This window comes from Microtus ochrogaster, chromosome 6 (assembly GCF_000317375.1).
Source record: "Microtus ochrogaster isolate Prairie Vole_2 chromosome 6, MicOch1.0, whole genome shotgun sequence".
Lineage (NCBI taxonomy): Eukaryota > Metazoa > Chordata > Mammalia > Rodentia > Cricetidae > Microtus > Microtus ochrogaster.
The window spans coordinates 62,903,852-62,922,450 of NC_022013.1; the positions used below are offsets into that span (position 1 = coordinate 62,903,852).

Below are 18,599 nucleotides of genomic sequence, written 5' to 3' on the forward strand. Positions count from 1 at the left end.
TCTGTCTGTTTTTCTTTTCTCTACCATCTATCTATCTGTCTATCAAGAAGGGGTAATTTTTAAATGATTTAAAAGTTCCTTAGAGAAGTCATGAACCTAGGAGAGAAGCAGACACCACCGTTCTGCTAAAGGAGAAGAACAATAAAATGGCACTCTCCTATAACCATAGCTGCCTTGCTCAGTTACCGTCAGAGAAGCTCCTTCCTGCAGTAGATGGGAACCAGCAAACAATCTATAAATGGCCTGTCTGAAGAGAGTGGGAGACCTTGGAACACTCGATCCTAAGTGAGATGTTTCCACCAAATTCCTCTTCTCTGTGGCAGAGGAGGTGGAAAGACTGTGAGAGCCAGAGGGAAAGGGGGACACCAAGGAATCAAGGCCTTTCAAATACAGCAGGACGGATGCGTTTCACGAGCAAGGAACTCAGGACCGCGAGGGGTACACCCACACACTGAGACAATGGGGATGATCTTTCGGGAATTCACCAAGACCAGCTAGCCTGGGTTCACGAGCAAGGAACTCAGGACCGCGAGGGGTACACCCACACACTGAGACAATGGGGATGATCTTTCGGGAATTCACCAAGACCAGCTAGCCTGGGTCTGAAAAAGCATGGGATAAAACCGGACTTACATAGCAGACAATGAGGACTACTGAGAACTCAAGAACAATGGCAATGGGTTTTTGATCCTACTGCACATACTGGCTTTGGGGGAGCCTAGGCAGTTTGGATGCTCAACTTACTAAACCTGGATGGAGGTGGGTGGTCCTTGGACTTCCCACAGGTCAGGGAACCCTGATTGCTCTTCAAGCTGATGAGGGAGAGGGACTTGATCGGGGGAGGGGGAGGGAAATGGGAGGCGGTGGCGGGGAGGAGGCAGAAATCTTTAATAAATAAATAAATTAAAAAAAATTAAAAAAAAAACAATGAACTCACAGTGATGGTGGCAGCATGCAGAGGGCATGCACCGTCTGTGCCAGTTGTCCCAGTGCTGGGAGGGAACCCAGAAGCTATCTCTAATCGATAACTTCTCATAAAGGAAAAATTAGCTTCCTCCAATGGCTTCTCACTGGGTATACAAACCGCTCTCAAGGGCAGGCGCCATGCCCAGAAGCATATGGCCAACAGAAAATTAACCCAATGGTATTCTTTTTTAAAATCTTACAGGTCTTCCATGTATATATTATGGTTTCTGATTTTGTGTTTATATGGGAATTCTATGTGTGCAAACAAGTGAGTCATTGTGTCTACATGTGTTTCTTGTGCTTTTTTTTTGGCTCTTTTCTTCTGTTTGTTTTGTCATATTCTAATTTATTGTTTTTATTTAATTTACTTTATTTTATTATTATTTTTAGATGCCTGTTTTCTATTGAGAGAAAGAAAAGATGTGGGAAGAGTTTAGGGGAGGGGAAACCATAATCAGAATATACTATATGAAAAATTCTATTTCCAATTAAAAATAGAAAAAATTCCTAAGAAAAATGAAGTATTTTGAAGTTTAGTTGTTATGGAAACTCTTGTTGTCACTGTTAAAATGGGCAACAGAATAAAATACCCATTGGGTTGTCTCCAAAATGGCCTTTTTGCAGGTAGTCTGTAGCTTGAATTTTCTATGTATTTCAAGAACCTTCTTTCTAAGGTCATACTTATTTGTTGGAACATACACACAGACACACACAGTCACAGACACATACAGTCACAGACATAGACACACAGATACATACATACACACACACACACACACACAATGTGCTACATACATATCCATTCACTCAGGTTCTTAATAGACCAATCATATAACAATACTAATTTATCATCCAATTATATTGCAACATGGCAGAATTAGGAAATCAAAGGGGCAGTTTCTAGTCTGGATCTCAGAGAAGCAAGCGCGTGTCTGCATCATGAAAGAGTGGTCCTCTATTGCCTTCCACTCACCATTGTTATCTGTACTATATACACCACAGCAAAACAAAACCTGCACCCATCAGAGAACCAACCCATCAAGTATTTCAGTTTCTCTTCATGCTTACCTTGCTTGCACCTGCACTTATCACTTCAAATTTTTCTAAATATGGTGTAAGGTTTAATTTTAGAACCTTTCTCAGTGTAGTTCCAGAATCTGGAGTTAAGTCATAACCCACAATCTCTGACATCTGTTTCCAGTGACGAGCTCTCATTCCTGGGTTGCACAGAATGGAGACAGTAGGGATGTACTCCTGAGGATGGAAATACAGACAATAATCTCATTTGACTAACCTTAATAATAGGAAAATTACATTTCTTTAAGTTATTTAATGTGAGTGCAATCAAAACATCAACTAGATCGAGAGGAATGGAACGAGGAGCAAAAGGGTTCTAAAGTTCACCTGCAATATTGGGTGTGCATAGCAATCAAGAAATTACCAAAGTAAGAATTAACAAGGAGCCGGGCGGTGGTGGCGCACGCCTTTAATCCCAGCACTCAGGAGGCAGAGGCAGGCGGATCTCTGTGAGTTCAAGACCAGCCTGGTCTACAAGAGCTAGTTCCAGGACAGGCTCCAAAACCACAGAGAAACCCTGTCTCGAAAAACCAAAAAAAAAAAAAAAGAATTAACAAGGAAAAATTTCATGAACCTTAGTATCACAAAAAATAAAGTACTTAATAGCAAATTTAAGAAATGTGAGGCCTACATAGTAAAAGTGCAAATATAATTTTAAAGGGAATGGAGATCCAAATAACTGGAAAGATGTTAAGGGCAGAGTAGAGAAGGGATAACCACTACTACAGACGTTTTGAAAAAGTCACCCGTAAGCCTGCTGCTGTGGGGCTTTCTAAAACATACATGCACATATATTGAAAGAGTGACATATATCAGAGTGACAGCGCCCCTGCTAGATACCACAGGTCAACAGGACCTATCTTTATGGAAGAGGCCATAAGCACTTGGTAAAGAGTAAACATTGAAAGACCCCAACCCTAGTCTCCATCTTAAGATGTTTTTGTGATCAACTAGGCCAGGGAAAAACAGGCTATCTGTGGGCAGCAGAAGCAGCCTTGAGAAAAACACCCAGTCCTTTTTGTATCAAAGCTCAGGGAGGCAGAAACTGGCTAAAAACTGGTTTAATTTAGACTTGTTTTGTCCTGATTTGTTTTTATCCTTTTAGACTTGTTTTTATCCTGTTAGATTTGTTTTCATCCTGATGTTGACCCCCACCCCATATGTTAATTTCAGCTGACCAATCATATTGCTGTTGCTATGGTTCCCTGTTATGTAACCCTGAGACCCTATAAATACTTTCTGGAAAAATACCAAGGGGGCTCAGTCTCACTGGAGTATTGAGTACCCCATTGGCGCCTTTGACATTAAAGAATCCTCTTGCTGTTTGCATCCATTGGCATGGCTTATTGAGTCTGGGGGATCCTTCCCTGAACCCTAGAAATTAGGGTCTTTCAAACATGTCTTTCACTTTGTTGTGTACATGGGATTGAGTTAATTATCGTTAGGAAACTTTTTCCAAGGTTGTGTTATGCTTAAATATGGTTAAAACAAACTGCCTTGTGTCATGCTCTAGAAGTTTGAACCAACACCAGTTACTGAGTAATGCTAAACCAGATTTTTTTTCTTGCTTCATGTTGGATTCTTGCTTTGCTAGTCTTGGTATTTGCAGAGCCCCCACAGAAATGGATAATTTTCTTGATGCATGCCATTTACCAAAGTTAAATCGAGATCAAATAAGCAATTTAGACAGACATATAACCCCTAGTGAAATAGAAGCAGTTAAAAGCCCCTCCCCACAAAAAGCCCAGGGCCAGATGGTTTTAGTGCAGAATTCTACCAGAATTTCAAAGAAAACTTAAGGCCAATACTTCTCAAATTATTCCACAAAATAAAAACAGAAGGAACATTGTCTAATTTGTTTGATGATGCCACAGTTACCCTGATGCCCAAAGCACATAACAACCCCATAAAGAAAGAATTACAGAACAATTTCCCTAATGAATATAAATGCAAAAATTCCCAATAAAATACTTTCAAAAATATATTCACCACGATCAAGTAAGCCTTATCCTAGAGATATAGGAGTAGTTCAACATACATACACTGATGACTGCAATATAAACAAACTGAAAGACAAAACCACATGATCATCTCACTAGATGCAGAAAAAAAATCAATGACAAAACTCAGCATCCCTTCATGATAAAGGTACTGAAAAGACTAGGCATACAAGGGTCATACCTCAACATAATAAGTGCAGTTGACAACAAGTTCATAGTCAATATTAACTTAAATGTATAGAAGCACAAAGCAATTAGACTAAAATTAGAAACAAGACAAGATTGTTCACTTACTCCATACCTATTCAGAATAATACTTGAAGTCTTACCTAGAGCAATAGGCCAAATGAAAGAGATCAAGGGGGATACAAATAGGAGAGGAAGAAGTGAAAGGATCTTTATTTGTGGATGACATGATAGTATACATAAGTGACCCTAAAAATTCCACTAGGAAACTACTGCAGTTGACACTTTCAATGAAGTAGTTAAATGCAAGGTTAACTCACAAAACTCAGAAGCCTTCCTACATACAAATGACAAATAGATGGATAAAGAAATCAGGGAAATAACACCTTTCACAATAGCCTCAAGTAATATAAAATATCTGGGGTAGCTGCAACCAAGCAAGTGAAAGACTTGTATGATAAAAACCTTAAGACACTGAAGAAAGAAATTGAAGAAGATATCTAAAACTGGAAAGAGCTCCCATGGTGCAGGACATAGATCAAGCTGGAACTGATCAAAAAATTTCTTCCATGCTGATTAGCTTATATAATGATGGGAGGTGTCATGCAGGCTACTGGGTAAGAAAAGACATCAATGGTATTACACAGAGCTGGACCCTTCATACTACAGCACCAACTGCCAGGCAAGATGTGCTTACTGGTGCAGCGGTAACGTGATGGTTATTGGGATAATCAGCTACTTTCTGATTGGATCTGAGCAAACTCCACAGAAGGGAATCAATGCCTACTACTGTAAATGTTGTGAAAAGCCCATGGCTCAGGTGGTAATAGGCCTTAGAGGAACCTACTACTGTTGTTCTGTTAAATGTACATGTCAAACTGCTTTCTAAATAGCTATGACAGACTCAGATTACAAAGTACTTCTCTTTACCTAGGGAAAGAAAGTTCTATCTTTGGTAAGTAGCAGTTAATGCAGAGACTGCCAGAGTGCTAAGAATATGTTCCTGTTGAGTACTTAGACACCTAAACGGGACCTCTAGATCATGTAACCGCCTTGAGGGTCAGGGAACATCACAGAAAAGCAACTGTTAAGAATACAAGAGCCAGGAGAAGAAAGGAGTGTTGTGAAATGTTGTCCTCTAGACATGCCATGACTGCATGAACTGACTGTAGCTACAGGGAGCCTGTACGAGGCCTGCGCAAGTTCTAGTGAACAGGATCAGTTCACATTCCAGCAGACATCAGTAACTGGACTGACTTTTTTATTTTAAGGAGAGGACACAAAGAGATGGGAAAAAGAAGAACAAAATGGGTAAAGAGCCAGACATAGAGTCCTGTATCTGTTATCACAACACTCAGGAAACTGAGGCAATTGCCAGTTTGGGGCCAGTCTGGGCCACATAGTAAACAGGCTAATCGGGGGGCAGAAACCAATCTTGTCTCAGAAAAGAAGGGCAAATGATCTAAATAGGCATTTCTCCAAAGAAGGCACAAAAATGTCCAGTAAGCATGTGAAAAGATATCCAGCCTTCAGGATGATGCAAGGCAAAACCACGATATACCACTTCATTCTCACCAGAGTGACAAAAGCCACCAAGACTGACAATTACAGTGTAAAGTATGTTACCCAGCAAGCACCAAGTTCCTTTCCTATCTCCTGTGACCCATGGAAATATTACTGGAGGGACTGTGGGTATAGGCAGAGTACAGGAAACCCAGAGAGGGGGAAGCAGATATTATATAAAAACAAAGAAATGTTATGATCAGTCTTATAGTAACAAATTTAACAGCTTATGATCTTCAACTCAAATTAAGTGAAATAAGGGGGTGATAACACATGCTACATCCTATGGGAAATAAGACACTCTATTCACACTGTTGTGTGTGTACCAGAGTTCTGAAATATTCAAGTGCTAACACTCATCCACGGCATAATAAAGATGAGAAATATGAGACGAGAGTTTGAGGTTTTTAATTCTGGACCATGAAATGTACTAAACATAGAAAGTAATCCATAAGTAGTCAAAGTCTTCAATGAGACAACTCATCTAGTCATTGGGAGAATGTGACGCAGACAGGGCAGAACTTAAGCAGCCTCACCAGCCTACAGTCTAGACATGCTGGCTACACACTCGGCATCGCCACTAGAACCACTAGTGCATTATCAGCTTCACAGAGGAAGGAAATGGCAGCCGTTGTTGTGGTCCATGCCTAGAGTCCTAGGACTGGAAAGGTATAAGTAGGAGGATCATGAGTTTGAGGCTAGCCTGAGCTACACGAGGTCCAGGCCAGGTTGGGCTGCACAATAAGATTGATGACATAAGTTCAATTCTAAAATCCACATGGAGGAAGGAGAGAGCTGACTCCTACATATTGTCCTCTGACTCACACACACAGCTAAGGCATACATGTGCATGCATTTTAGGAATGGCAATGCTCTCTGGCCTCCATACATATGTGCATGGATGCCTCACTAACGTGTTCCTCCATACATGAATGCACAAGTACACACATAGTTGTGCACGTATATACATACATTAATATTCTTGTCTAAAATAAAGAAGGTGAGGATTTGACCAAAAGATAAGGGAAAAAAAGTATTTCAAAACTACACACACACACACACACACACACACACACACAAAACTCCACTGGTTATGTGGGTCTCTGCTTATCTCTGTTTTTTGTTTGTTTTGGTTTCAGTGAGACAAGTGGGTATCTCACTAGATAGCCCACGTTAGCCTGGAACTTGTAATCGCTGTTCTTCAACCTCTAGGTGCTGGGATGTGCTGCCGCACAAAACTATATTTCCACTTTTCTTTAGGTATCAGAGTTACTCTATCAAAGCAGCCATCTTGAAACCACAGGAAGTTCACAACTCATAGCCTTGACAGCTTCCGCAGCAACAAACAAACAAATAAAACCAGGCTCCTAACATCCAGCCAGTTTAAAAATGCCAAGAGGAATATTATTGGCCCAGTTTGGACTATAGGCGTATCCCTGAACCAATCACCACAGCCAGAGAGACGACGTAGTAGGGTCAACTCATCTTGCGTCAGGCACGCCCATGAGATGCAACTGATTAGTTACTGACCCAAACTTTTTTACATGGAGCCAGACTACTGAATTCACAGTCTTACTATTGGAGAGTTGATTTTATATTTTATATACTATATAGCATGACACTGAGAAGAGATGTATGATATTTAAATGCCATTAAATACATGTATACCTTAAAAACCTTTATTTGCTCCATTACGATAGCACACATAGCAATTGTAGGATTCTCTTTTGGTTGTTCTTCTTCAGGTTTCTCGTCTACCAAAGATCGTTTTCTTGCTGCCTTTCTTCTCTCTTGTAATTCTTTCTTTTGCTTGGTTTGGAAGAATTTTAGTGTCTTAAAAATTTCCCGGGAAAACTCGTCTACATCGGCTTCCATGCTTTCCCCATTAAGGTCCAAAAACCCTCCATCCATCCACCTGAATAAGAAGAAAAAATAATTTAAACTCAGACTTTTGAACTATATATAAGTATCGGGAAACTTTTCTGTGGAATCATTTTGTTCTATACGAGAGACAACTGAGGCACACAGGTAGAAATGATGGTAAAGGGGCAGAGATAACACCATCATTTAAACTGCAGGGCCTGCAGTAAAACATGCATCCAGTGACAAGTAGGTAACTAACACTATTCAGTAAAATGCAGACTTGACTGGGCACTTCTAATTTTGTTTGAGTATTAGTAAACTAGTTCCATAAAATGTGAACTGGCTCTGATAAATGTAGCACAATTATTAAAAACCCCGAGACAGATATCGGGGTTCAGTCTGAAGGTCAGAAAAACAAAACAGCTGGCCACTGTCTCTTACCTCAGTCTGAAATGGTGATCCTGTCTCCAGGAATCCTCAGAATGAGACTGACTGAAAACTGTCTCCTCCCATTGTATAATCCTGGCTAGTGCTGGGATTAAAGGCATGCACCACTACCACCCAGTTTCTATAGCAAACTTGGAGCTGGAGAGATGGCTCAGCAGCTGAGAGCACTGCCTGTTCTTCCAGAGGTCCTGAGTTCAATTCCCAGCAACCACCTGGTGGCTCACAACCATCTGTAATAATATCTAGCCTGGCAAGCTCAGTCGGTAGAGCATGAGACGACCCTTCATCTCAGTGTTGTAGATTCGAGCCACATATTTGTGCCAGATATCATTACAGATAAATCCAAGCTCTATTGCACAGTTCAGCAGCAGGTTAGCATCATCTGAGGCTCTCCCATATGACACTTGCTTTTCACACGAGTAAATGAATAAGTACTACTTTGAAATCTTTAACAAGAAATGCCTTACATTTATACACTTTTATATCACTTGCTTAATTTTTTTATTATATTACCAAAAGTTACCTTTTTTCTGTTCTTTGCCACTTCAAAACAAAATTAAAAAACTTCTGGTAGGGCTCGATGTTAACTTTTAATTTTTCCAGCTCGGGATACTTTGTCAGTTCCCATTTGAAAAGCTCCTCCTCTTTATTAATAAACTGAACTGCTTCTTCGGATTCCTGAATGCGTTTCTGTAGTTGCCTTACGTCCATCACATACTAAAAGCAAACAAATGTCTGTTCCTGAAATATCTAGATGGTATTATAACAAGATCACATAATATTACATAACTAATGTTCTCCTGTTTGTTTTTTTCTGAGACAGGGTTTAGGAATGTTCTCCTGTTTAAATATCAACTTCACAACATCGCTATGGTGATGAGCAGGCTATGGTTATGCACATTGCATGGCAGTAAACTAAGTCACAGATGTCAGGTTCTATAATCAAGTAACCCTTCATTTGACATGCTAAGTGCATGTTTCCTCTACATTTTAAAAAGTGTTTGTCTGCCCTGTGCTAACCCCTGGTTAGCTACAGTCACAGCCCTAACTATGTTTCTGACCTGCTGCATGCGATCCAGTTCTGCAAACTCCCTGAACTCTTCCATGCGACGCGATTCCTTCTCTAGTTCCAAGATTAGTTTCTCTCTCTTGGCTATTAGTTCATTCTCCTTCAGATGCTTAGCACTCTCAATGAGCTTTATGAAAAGATAATTTAATGATGTTAACAAATGTAGTAGAAAGATGAGAATTTTGAAATAAAACTATCAATGTTTTATAGTAATTTAGAGAAAATGGAAACAGAATCATTGTCTCTAAAGACCGATGTATAAATGCAAAGAGTAAATCACAGAGACAAATTTTCCCACATCTTTCAAAACTCAAAATAGTTAATTATATAGTTTGACTATTTAATGTGTTATGGTATAAAATTAAAAGCTACCATTTATTGAGCATACACATACCATATATTAAGAGCTGTTAAGTACCTTTTCTACGTTATTATGATTTTCTCAGCAAATATAAAGAAACTGAAATGTATGAAAATTTTGAAGCATGTCAAGGTAACAAGACTGTCAAAGCAAAAAGCTGAGATTAAAACCTTGTGTATCCCACACATTTTGTTATTGTTCTATTTTGGCTCCCAATTTTGGATAAACTGGCTGATTACTTTTCAGGATTTTAAACTATATCCGGTCTGATATAAAATCCTAAATCTGTTACCTCCAATCTCTGAGAATTTGAGCAAGTTACTAAACTTCTCTCAGTTACATTTTAATCATCTATAAAATGGGAGAAATTGGAGCAGCTGGGATTTTATGAGTATTTAATAATAAGTGGAAATCACTTAGCTCATGTTCACTATTAGTTCACATAATATTTCTGACCTCCTTGTTGTTCATGCTACACTTACCAAACCTGGAGAGGTAAGCCTAGAAGCCTCTTCTAAGCTGACAATACCATAACAGGTAAAAGACACTTACACTACATATATGAAGCGCTATTTTTTTAAATTTTCGAGACAGGGTTTTCTCTGTAGCTTTTGGTTCCTGTCCTGGAACTAGCTCTTGTAGACCAGGCTTACCTCAAACTCACAGAGATCCGCCTGCCTCTGCCTCCCGAGTGCTGGGATTAAAGGTGTGCACCACCACCGCCCAGCTATATGAAACTTTTTAAAGTCAGATGGCAAATTGGTGTGAAAATTAAACAACCATACTACTTAAAATGTCAGACTGTGGACAGTGAGATGGCTCTTCCAGGAAAGGTGTTGGCCACTAAGCCTGGTGGTCTGAGTCCAATACCCAGGATCCACAAGGTACTAACTGCCACAAATGATCTTATTTCAACATGCATTCCATAGTGTTCAAACCATACACACTCACACGGGGCAGGGGAGAGAGGTAATAATAAAACTTCCAGAACACAAATTATACACTTAAAAATATACTTACTTCATCATTCTCATCAAACACGGGGTTAATTTTTGTAGGCCACATGAGGACAGTTGCATTTAAATTTAAGTCTTCTTGAGGAAATAGAAAAACATCTAAAAAGTAACTCATTTGCCGTTTAGATTCCTACAAAAGAAACTCTAGTTATATCATATAAAAAAGAACATAGCCAACAATTTCTAACGTTCCTTCAAATTTAATATTTTGTGCTCTGTCCAAGTCACAGGTATTTACTTGGCTTCAAGTAATACAACTGTACTTTAACAAGGGTTTTTTTTTTTTGTTTTTTTGTTTCGTCTTGTTTTTTCGAGACAGGGTTTCTCTGTAGCTTTGGAGCCTGTCCTGGAGCTAGCTCTTGTAGACCAGGCTGGTCTCGAACTCACAGAGATCCACTTGTCTCTGCCTCCCGAGTGCTGGGATTAAAGGCGTGCGCCACCATCGCCCGGCTTAACAAGGGTTTTTAAAAATCTTTAAATGCTTGCGCCTGGGGCTGGGAAGATGACTTAGTGGGCAACATGCTTGCTGCACAAAACCTGAGTTTAGACCTCTAGCATCAGTAATAAACAGAAATAGTGGTGTGTGTCTGTGACACCAGAATGTGGAAGCTGGAGACAGGAGGATCCGAGGGGCTTACTGACCAGCCAAACCGAGTATGTGAGCTGCAGACTCAGTGACAGAAACTCTGTCTAAACATAAATAGGAGAGTAACAGAGGAAGACAACCACACACATAGCCCATATGATATCCCCCTATACACACACTCCCATACATGAGATTATTTTTCTCTGACTGCTGACTTAATATAAAGGTAACTCTTTGACCTCCTTGTCCAAGATTTTATAAAATGATCAAGTATTTGGCAACCTCAGAAACTTTCAATTTTAAACTATCTTAAATTCTTTTTGTTCTTATGATTTAATTTTTAATCTTTGATGCTAAAATACTAAGTATTTTATCATCATTTGTTATTCTGTATCCTTAGTAATATTATCATATTTTGGCTACTTAGCATTATAGCAGGAAGTCCAGGAAGAGCTCCAGAGTGAATGGCAAAAGAAAAAAAAAACTTAACACAGTAGATGTAATTTGAGAAGCACAGTTTTTTGACCCCTATGGATCTCATTGATCTATATGTTATATAGTACTGCTGTATCACTTCATCACTTAACAAAACATCGGGGATGACAAGATAGTTAGGGGAAAAGCATGTGGTGCCATGCCCCACAACCTGGGTTAGATTCCTGGGAACCACACAAAGGGAGATAACCAGCTCCCTCGGGTTGTTCTCCGACCTCCACACATATGTCCTGTCATGTGCACACCCTCACACAAATTAATTAATCCAGTAATTAAAAGAAGAAAAGTTGGATCTGGTGGTTCCCCAGGATGCTCAGAAAGGAGGGGTAATGTTCTGAAAGGTCAAGCCCCCTGCATGACACCTGAGGGAAATGTGTGAACGCGGTCTCCAGGATCCACACACAGAAATGTTTACAGTAGCACTGCCATTAATAACAAAGAATAATAATCAAATATCCAGAACAGTAAATTCTAAAACTCCTTTTTTGTGTGCAGATGTAGGCACATGTGTGTGTCCATGTGTGTGTGGAAGCCAGAGGTCAACCTCTGCTATCATTCCTTAGGAATGGCCCATATTATTGTTTAATTTTTGTTTATTGAGACAAGGTCTCTCTTTGATTGTTCTGGAACTCACTATGTAGATCAGGCTGGCATTGAATTCATATAGACCCTCCTGCCTCTACCTTTGGAAAGCTAGGATTAAAGGCATGGACCACTATGCCCAGCTTAAAACCACCTTAGCTTTTAAGAAAGTCTCTCACTGGCCTAGGGCCCGGTGAGAAGATAGGTTAGCTGTTCAGCAAGCCCCAGGATCCGCCTGTTTTGGCCTCCCAGGCACGAGCATCCTAAGCATGCAACACCAGGCCCAACTTGTTCTGTGGATGCTGGGGCTCAAGCTGAGTCCACATGCTAGTGCAGCAAACTTAAAAACTAAGTCCTTGCCCACTAATACAGTGTCAGAAATGGACTCTACTGCAATGAAAATAAGCTGGAAAAAGTGTCGTTGGTTGATATAACACTGGTGGTGTGCAAAAGAATACAAACAAAATGATTTCTCTTAGATAAATATCAAAGTTAGATAAAAATAAACTATGTTTACTGGAAATGCACTCTTATAGTCCGTAAAGCTATAAGGGAGAGTAAGAAAGCAAACACGATAAAAATGAAGACAGTATTCACATGCAAATGGGCCCGGGGCTGTGATGACAGGCTTCCAGAAATTGGTTCTATTCCTTCTCTGCGGTTGGAATTGTTTTACAACATCCCAAATTATGTTGGATGTGGTTTTTAGTAATCTTGTTATGTTTTACTGTATTAAAAACCTTCCAAACAGAATGAAAGTTAAATATAGTTGAATGGATATAGAACCTTGTGCAGGTTTTAAGACTACTATTTAATGTAAAAGTCTAAAAAATTAAACTCCATATTGTTTAAGAATGTAAACATAATTGGCAGTGGTGGTGCACACCTTTAATCCCAGCACTCAAGAGGCAGAGGCAGGAGCATTTCTGAGTTCAAAGTGAACTTGAGCTACATAGTGAGTTCTAGGATAGCCAGGGCTACCCAGAGAAACCCTGTCTCAAAAAAACCAAAGGGAAAAAGATTATAAGCATAATTGATGGAACTAAAGAAAATCAAAAACATTATTTCAGAGAAAATCAAGGAAACAGCTTCTACAGAGGATGAGGAGAAAGAGCAGAAGCCTATAATGGAGGGAGGAGAAGGGCAGCACAAGGTGTGACCAGAAGAACATGTGAGACCTTCTGGGCTATTCTGCTTTTTTTGTCTGGCTGTGTCAATACTGATCTGATATCTCACTTCATAATAGTTTCTAAGTATTTTTTTTAACCTGGATCCTTGAAGCCAAATCACGAATTCCTTTAGTTCGAGCTTTTTCTACAAAAGCGATTAGCTCCATCATTTCTTCTGTTGTGTCAGGAACTCGTAGAGCATGGTCTTTGATTGCTTCAAATTCACTGCAAATACTGACAGAACACTCTGATTATGACTCTGATTATTGATGACAAGTAATTTTAGCATATTTAATAAACATGTGCTATGATTGTTATAAAACTGAAACTCTCTATCCTAAAAGCAACTGGCTGATTCATTAAGAGATCATATGATATTTAAACTTAGTTTGCCTGATGCCACCATATATCACATCAATAAAAATTAAGGTAACATTAATTTTGAAATTATGGCAAACTTACTTATTTTTCTAGTGATCTCTTAAGCTCTCTCACAAGTGAGACAGGGAATGCGGCAGACCTTAAATCTGACTCAGCTGCTGCAAAGGCTAGTTTTGTCAGCTTGACACATGTCAACTAAAGACCGCTTCCAGCAGACTGGCCTGGGGGCACAATGATTGATATAGGAAAGCCTAGCCCACTGTGGGCAGCACCACTCCTGAGCAGGCAGTCCTTGGGATCCACCAAACTAAGTGAAACAAGCCATGGCGAACAAGCCATGTGCAGAAGCAGACTGCGTCCCTGTTGCTCTTTCACTTCCTGCCTCAAGGCTCCTGGCCTGAGTTCCTGTCCTGACTCCCCAAAGTTATGTTTGCCCTGGAGTTTATCACAGCAATGAGAAGCTCACTAGGACAACTAGTTCTGTGAATTTAGGCCAAACTTCAAGATCCAGTTTCTCTATTTATAAAATGAAGCTACTTATCCTGCTGAACTGAATAACTCAAGGATAAATGGAAAAGGTATAGCATAGCATAGCTCATGTTCCTGTGAAGCAAAACAATATAACAAATAAAAAGATCCTTCGGAAAAAAAAACAAATAAAAAGATCTTAAACTCTATGATATCCTATGTATAGAAGTATGAATCTAGGTACCCGGTGTCATTATTCAACAAAAGGTATATTTTTTCAGGCTTACCTTCCCTATGCCTTAAAATGTTTGTATTGCTATACCACTAAAAATATCAGGAAAGAGTACAGCTAGGCTGGAAAATTTTTATTATCTGTGTGTTTGTTTGTTTGTTTGTTTTGATTTTTCAAGTCAGAGTTTCTCTGTGTAGCTCTGGCTGTCCAGGAACTCACCATGTAGTCCAGGTTAGCCTTGAAATCACAGAGACCCACCTGCTTCTGCCTCCCAATTTCTGGCATGAAAGGTGTGCACCACCACTGCCCTGCAATCTTTTGTATTTTGAAAGAGAGTAACTTTAGAGAAAATTTTTTGGCCCTGTTATTCTGAATACAGTGATTAATTCTACTTACGATTCGTTTTCTTTCCTATGTTTTGAAGCTATGTCACTTAGCAATACGTTTGCAAAGGCTCTTGCTTTGTTGGTTAAGCCTGTCTTCAAGTCCTCACAGTCCAGACGAACCATAGGGTAATGAACCCATTGAGGCAAAAGCATTATTTCTGAAGCAAGACTGAAAAACTTTTCTATAAACTTAAGAAGAGTGTTAAAAAGAGTTAGAATTTTATAATTAGTGATTTTATAGTACTATATTATGATGAAATTATTAATCATGTAATATATTATTTTTTGCCAGGTGAGTCATTCTGTTCGTTACACAATATTTTTTTCACTTGGTGCTAAGACTAAACACAGGGTCTGAGGATGATTCTGGCCAAGTGCTCGACCACTGAACTAACACAGTCAGTGCCTAAATGTTCTTGTTCTTTTTATGGTGGAATTTGATTCACTGGTAAATACCAGTTGTGCTGACTTGAATATTTCATAAGGTTTCTTCAATCAAAAAGTATGCCCAGAGTCAATTCGTTTCTGTTTAAGAGCAAACCTACATTATGCTACAATGTTTGTAGCTGCATATATTTGCTTTGCCATTATTGGATAGCTCTCTGAATGTTCAATCTTTAGGAAAAGAATTATAAGAAATCTTTTATGCTAAAATAGGACAGAAATACTATGGTCTACCATTATCAAAGATCCAAGATTTTGGAATTTATATCAATTTCTTAATACTTAAAAACTGGGATGATTTTCAAAAATCACACAAAGTAGTATAAAATAAAACTTTGACAGCATACATTGTATTTTGTGCAAATAAAACACGTTTTCAAACTCTGAACAATCTTTGACTTAATGTCACAATCTACTTTTAATGCTCCTATCAGTCTTCTCCCTTGTTACCATACTACACCCACAGCCAAAAATCTTGTTTCTTTTATTCATTTGTGAAAAGATTTTCCTTCATTTTATCTTAATGTTATCATTAAGATAACATTATACAGTTTACAATATTTAATAAATGGGATTTAACCTTTTCATTGTCTGATGGACCAGAGGACATTAACTAATTTAATGATTATCTTGAATAATTGCTTTTTTGTTGGATGGAAACATAACAGAGAGAGAACAGTGTTGATGTTAATAGAGAACAATGGGTAGCTATGAATTTAACAATAAGAAGAGAGAAAAATCACAAAGTGATCACTATAGCATATTTTGTATAAACTTGTCATGTGGCAAAAATTAAACAATGCTAAGTTCATATCATACACAAATGATGGGGGACATGAAAAAGCCCTATATGACACAGACAGTCTCTATGTAGTACACTTTAAATGTGTTCAATATGCTAAAGAAAATAGAGGAAATATAAATATAACAAGGAAAAATGAAAGTCAACAAAGAAACTGTGGAACACAAAACCTGAAATGAAAATGTCACTTAACTTTTCCAGAGCAACACAGAAAACAAGTTACCATATAGCTATCATAAGGCCTTATCAGCAATTCATCAATAGATTAAATTCTACAACGGAAGGACAGCGACGGATGGGATGCGGAGATAACTCAATGGTTAAACTGCTGACAAGCGTGGAGTCCTGAGCTCCATCCCTGGCAGTCATGTAAAATGTGGGCATAATAGTGTGTTCATAGGGTCTTTATTCTTATAGGGGCAGCATAAATCATATGAACAGACTACACAACAAATCTCAACAAAATGTGAAAACTTGGAATCATATTAAATAGGCAATGAAACTAGAAATCAATATAAGATACTGTGGAAACTATATAAACACGTGGAAATTAAACAACTTGCTTTTAAATAACAAATGGGTCAAGAAAGAAAAAATAAAACAAGGCATTTGTGACCACTGGAGCCTTGGACAGACTGCCCCTGGAGAGGTTAATGTCTGGGTTCTGTGTTGGAGGGCTCTGCTCTCTAGCCTAGCATTGGGAGGCACATCCTGTGCCATACCCAAACCCAACAAACCCCAGAGACCCCAAAGAAGATCCCCCACACATACAACAATCCCCCCACCACATCTGTAACCACTGGAATCTTGGCACAGACTTACCCTGGAGACAGCCTTGGCCCAGACTATACCTGGAGGATCCCCAGAACCATATCAGTGTCCACTATAGGACACTGCCTACACCCAGAGGAAGAGCAACCACCTAAGACAAAGGCCTCACCTTCACCAACTGGAGGAAGAGGGAACCCCTGGAGCACAGGCTCCACCTGCACTTACTGGATGGGCAGATGCCAGTGTAAGTACACATTCAACAACATAAAGAGCAACATGGCACTAGAACCTAGAGATCCTAAAACAGGAAGACCCAAACATCCTAACCCAAAAGAAACACAAGAAAATGACCTTAAGTATAACTTTATGAAGATGAAAGAGACCCTTAATGAGGAAATGAAAAATTTCCTTAAAGAAATGGAGAAATGTGGGACAACTTTATTACAAACTGCAACAAATTGTCACGCCAATGTGGGGCAACTACATCCACAAAAAACCTGAGAGAGCTTAGGAAGGAATTCTAGACACAAAAGAACAGAGTTTTAGTGAAGATTCTTGGTAGCCACTTTTTTTTTTTTTTTGGATGGGCTCAGTTTGCTGATGACTCCTTTAAGAGAGGTCTTCCTGACTCAGCATTGGCAGAGGAGGCTGTGAGGCTTCTTTAGGGGAGGGCTTCCTGGTTCCTGCTGCATAAAAAGCTCTGGTTTTTTAGGGAGGTCTGGCTATAGAGCATTGAAATGGGGTTTGTGAGCAGAATGCTACAGTTTGATTGATGGCGAAGTGAACCCACTGCATCCCTGGAGCTGGGGCAGAGAGCATGGCTCATAGGGCTGGTGGCAAACAGAAGGAACATTACCAAACACTCTTTAAGAGGCTACAGTTACCTTGACACACAAACCACACAAAGACTTGTCTAAGAAAGAGAATTACAGATCAATCTCCTTCATGAACATTGATGCAAATATACTCAATAAAATACTGACAAGTCGAATCCAAAAACACATAAAAAAAATCATTCATTGTTGGTCCTCATGAGGCCCTAGCGTGAGGCCCAGTATAATTTCCTGAGCCTAGCTAGAGTTTGGAGACCTGTCTCTGGCTACCAGAACTAGACCTGCCTCTGCCTAGCCACCACTAGTGTGGCAGAATATTATTGGCTCTTGTTCCTTACTCTGCCTCAAGCCATCCCAAGTTTTTCCACCCACATCACAATCCTATAGTGATGTGGGCTGCTGGATACTATGGGCCTGTAAGCCGAAGATGGATGCCCCAATGGTACAGAGGAACTTTGGGTGACTGTACAGGCAGCGAGATGTCTCTGTCATTTCTAGAGTTTGAAGTTTCTTATTTCTTGTTTACTTAGGTAAAAGTATATCCTTCTGGAGTCTTTGATGGAGTTGAAGAATGGATAGATAATTATAGTTTTACTTAGTTATGATAAAAGATAAAGTAGATATAAATATTGCAACTGTAATTCTTGCTTGATAACTGTTTTGTTATATGTAATTTTACTATGTTAAAATGAAAGCCTTTTTTGTTTAAACAGAAAGAGGGGAAATGATGTGGGAGTGATTTCTTTCTAATCTGTTGCTTTCATTGGTTAATTAATAAAGAAACTGCCTGGGCCCATTTGATAGGCCATCCCTTAGGTGGGCGGAGTAGACAGAACAGAATTCTGGGAGAAAGAAGCCGAGTCAGGGAGTCACCATGATTCTCCCACTCCAGACAGATGCAG

General features: G+C 39.3%; 1 protein-coding gene across 1 annotated transcript in view; it reads right to left on the minus strand.

Annotated features, from left to right (window-relative positions):
- Positions 1 to 18,599, minus strand: part of Dnah12 (dynein axonemal heavy chain 12) — a 164,246-nt gene that overhangs the window by 121,530 nt on the left and 24,117 nt on the right. The window contains exons 13-19 of the mRNA XM_013346907.2: positions 14,858 to 15,036; positions 13,479 to 13,614; positions 10,553 to 10,678; positions 9,164 to 9,298; positions 8,626 to 8,819; positions 7,461 to 7,707; positions 2,035 to 2,220 (exon numbers count right to left, since the gene is read on the minus strand). Of these exons, the coding sequence (XP_013202361.1) occupies positions 2,035 to 2,220; positions 7,461 to 7,707; positions 8,626 to 8,819; positions 9,164 to 9,298; positions 10,553 to 10,678; positions 13,479 to 13,614; positions 14,858 to 15,036 (1,203 nt within the window). The remainder of the gene's footprint in view (positions 1 to 2,034; positions 2,221 to 7,460; positions 7,708 to 8,625; positions 8,820 to 9,163; positions 9,299 to 10,552; positions 10,679 to 13,478; positions 13,615 to 14,857; positions 15,037 to 18,599) is intronic.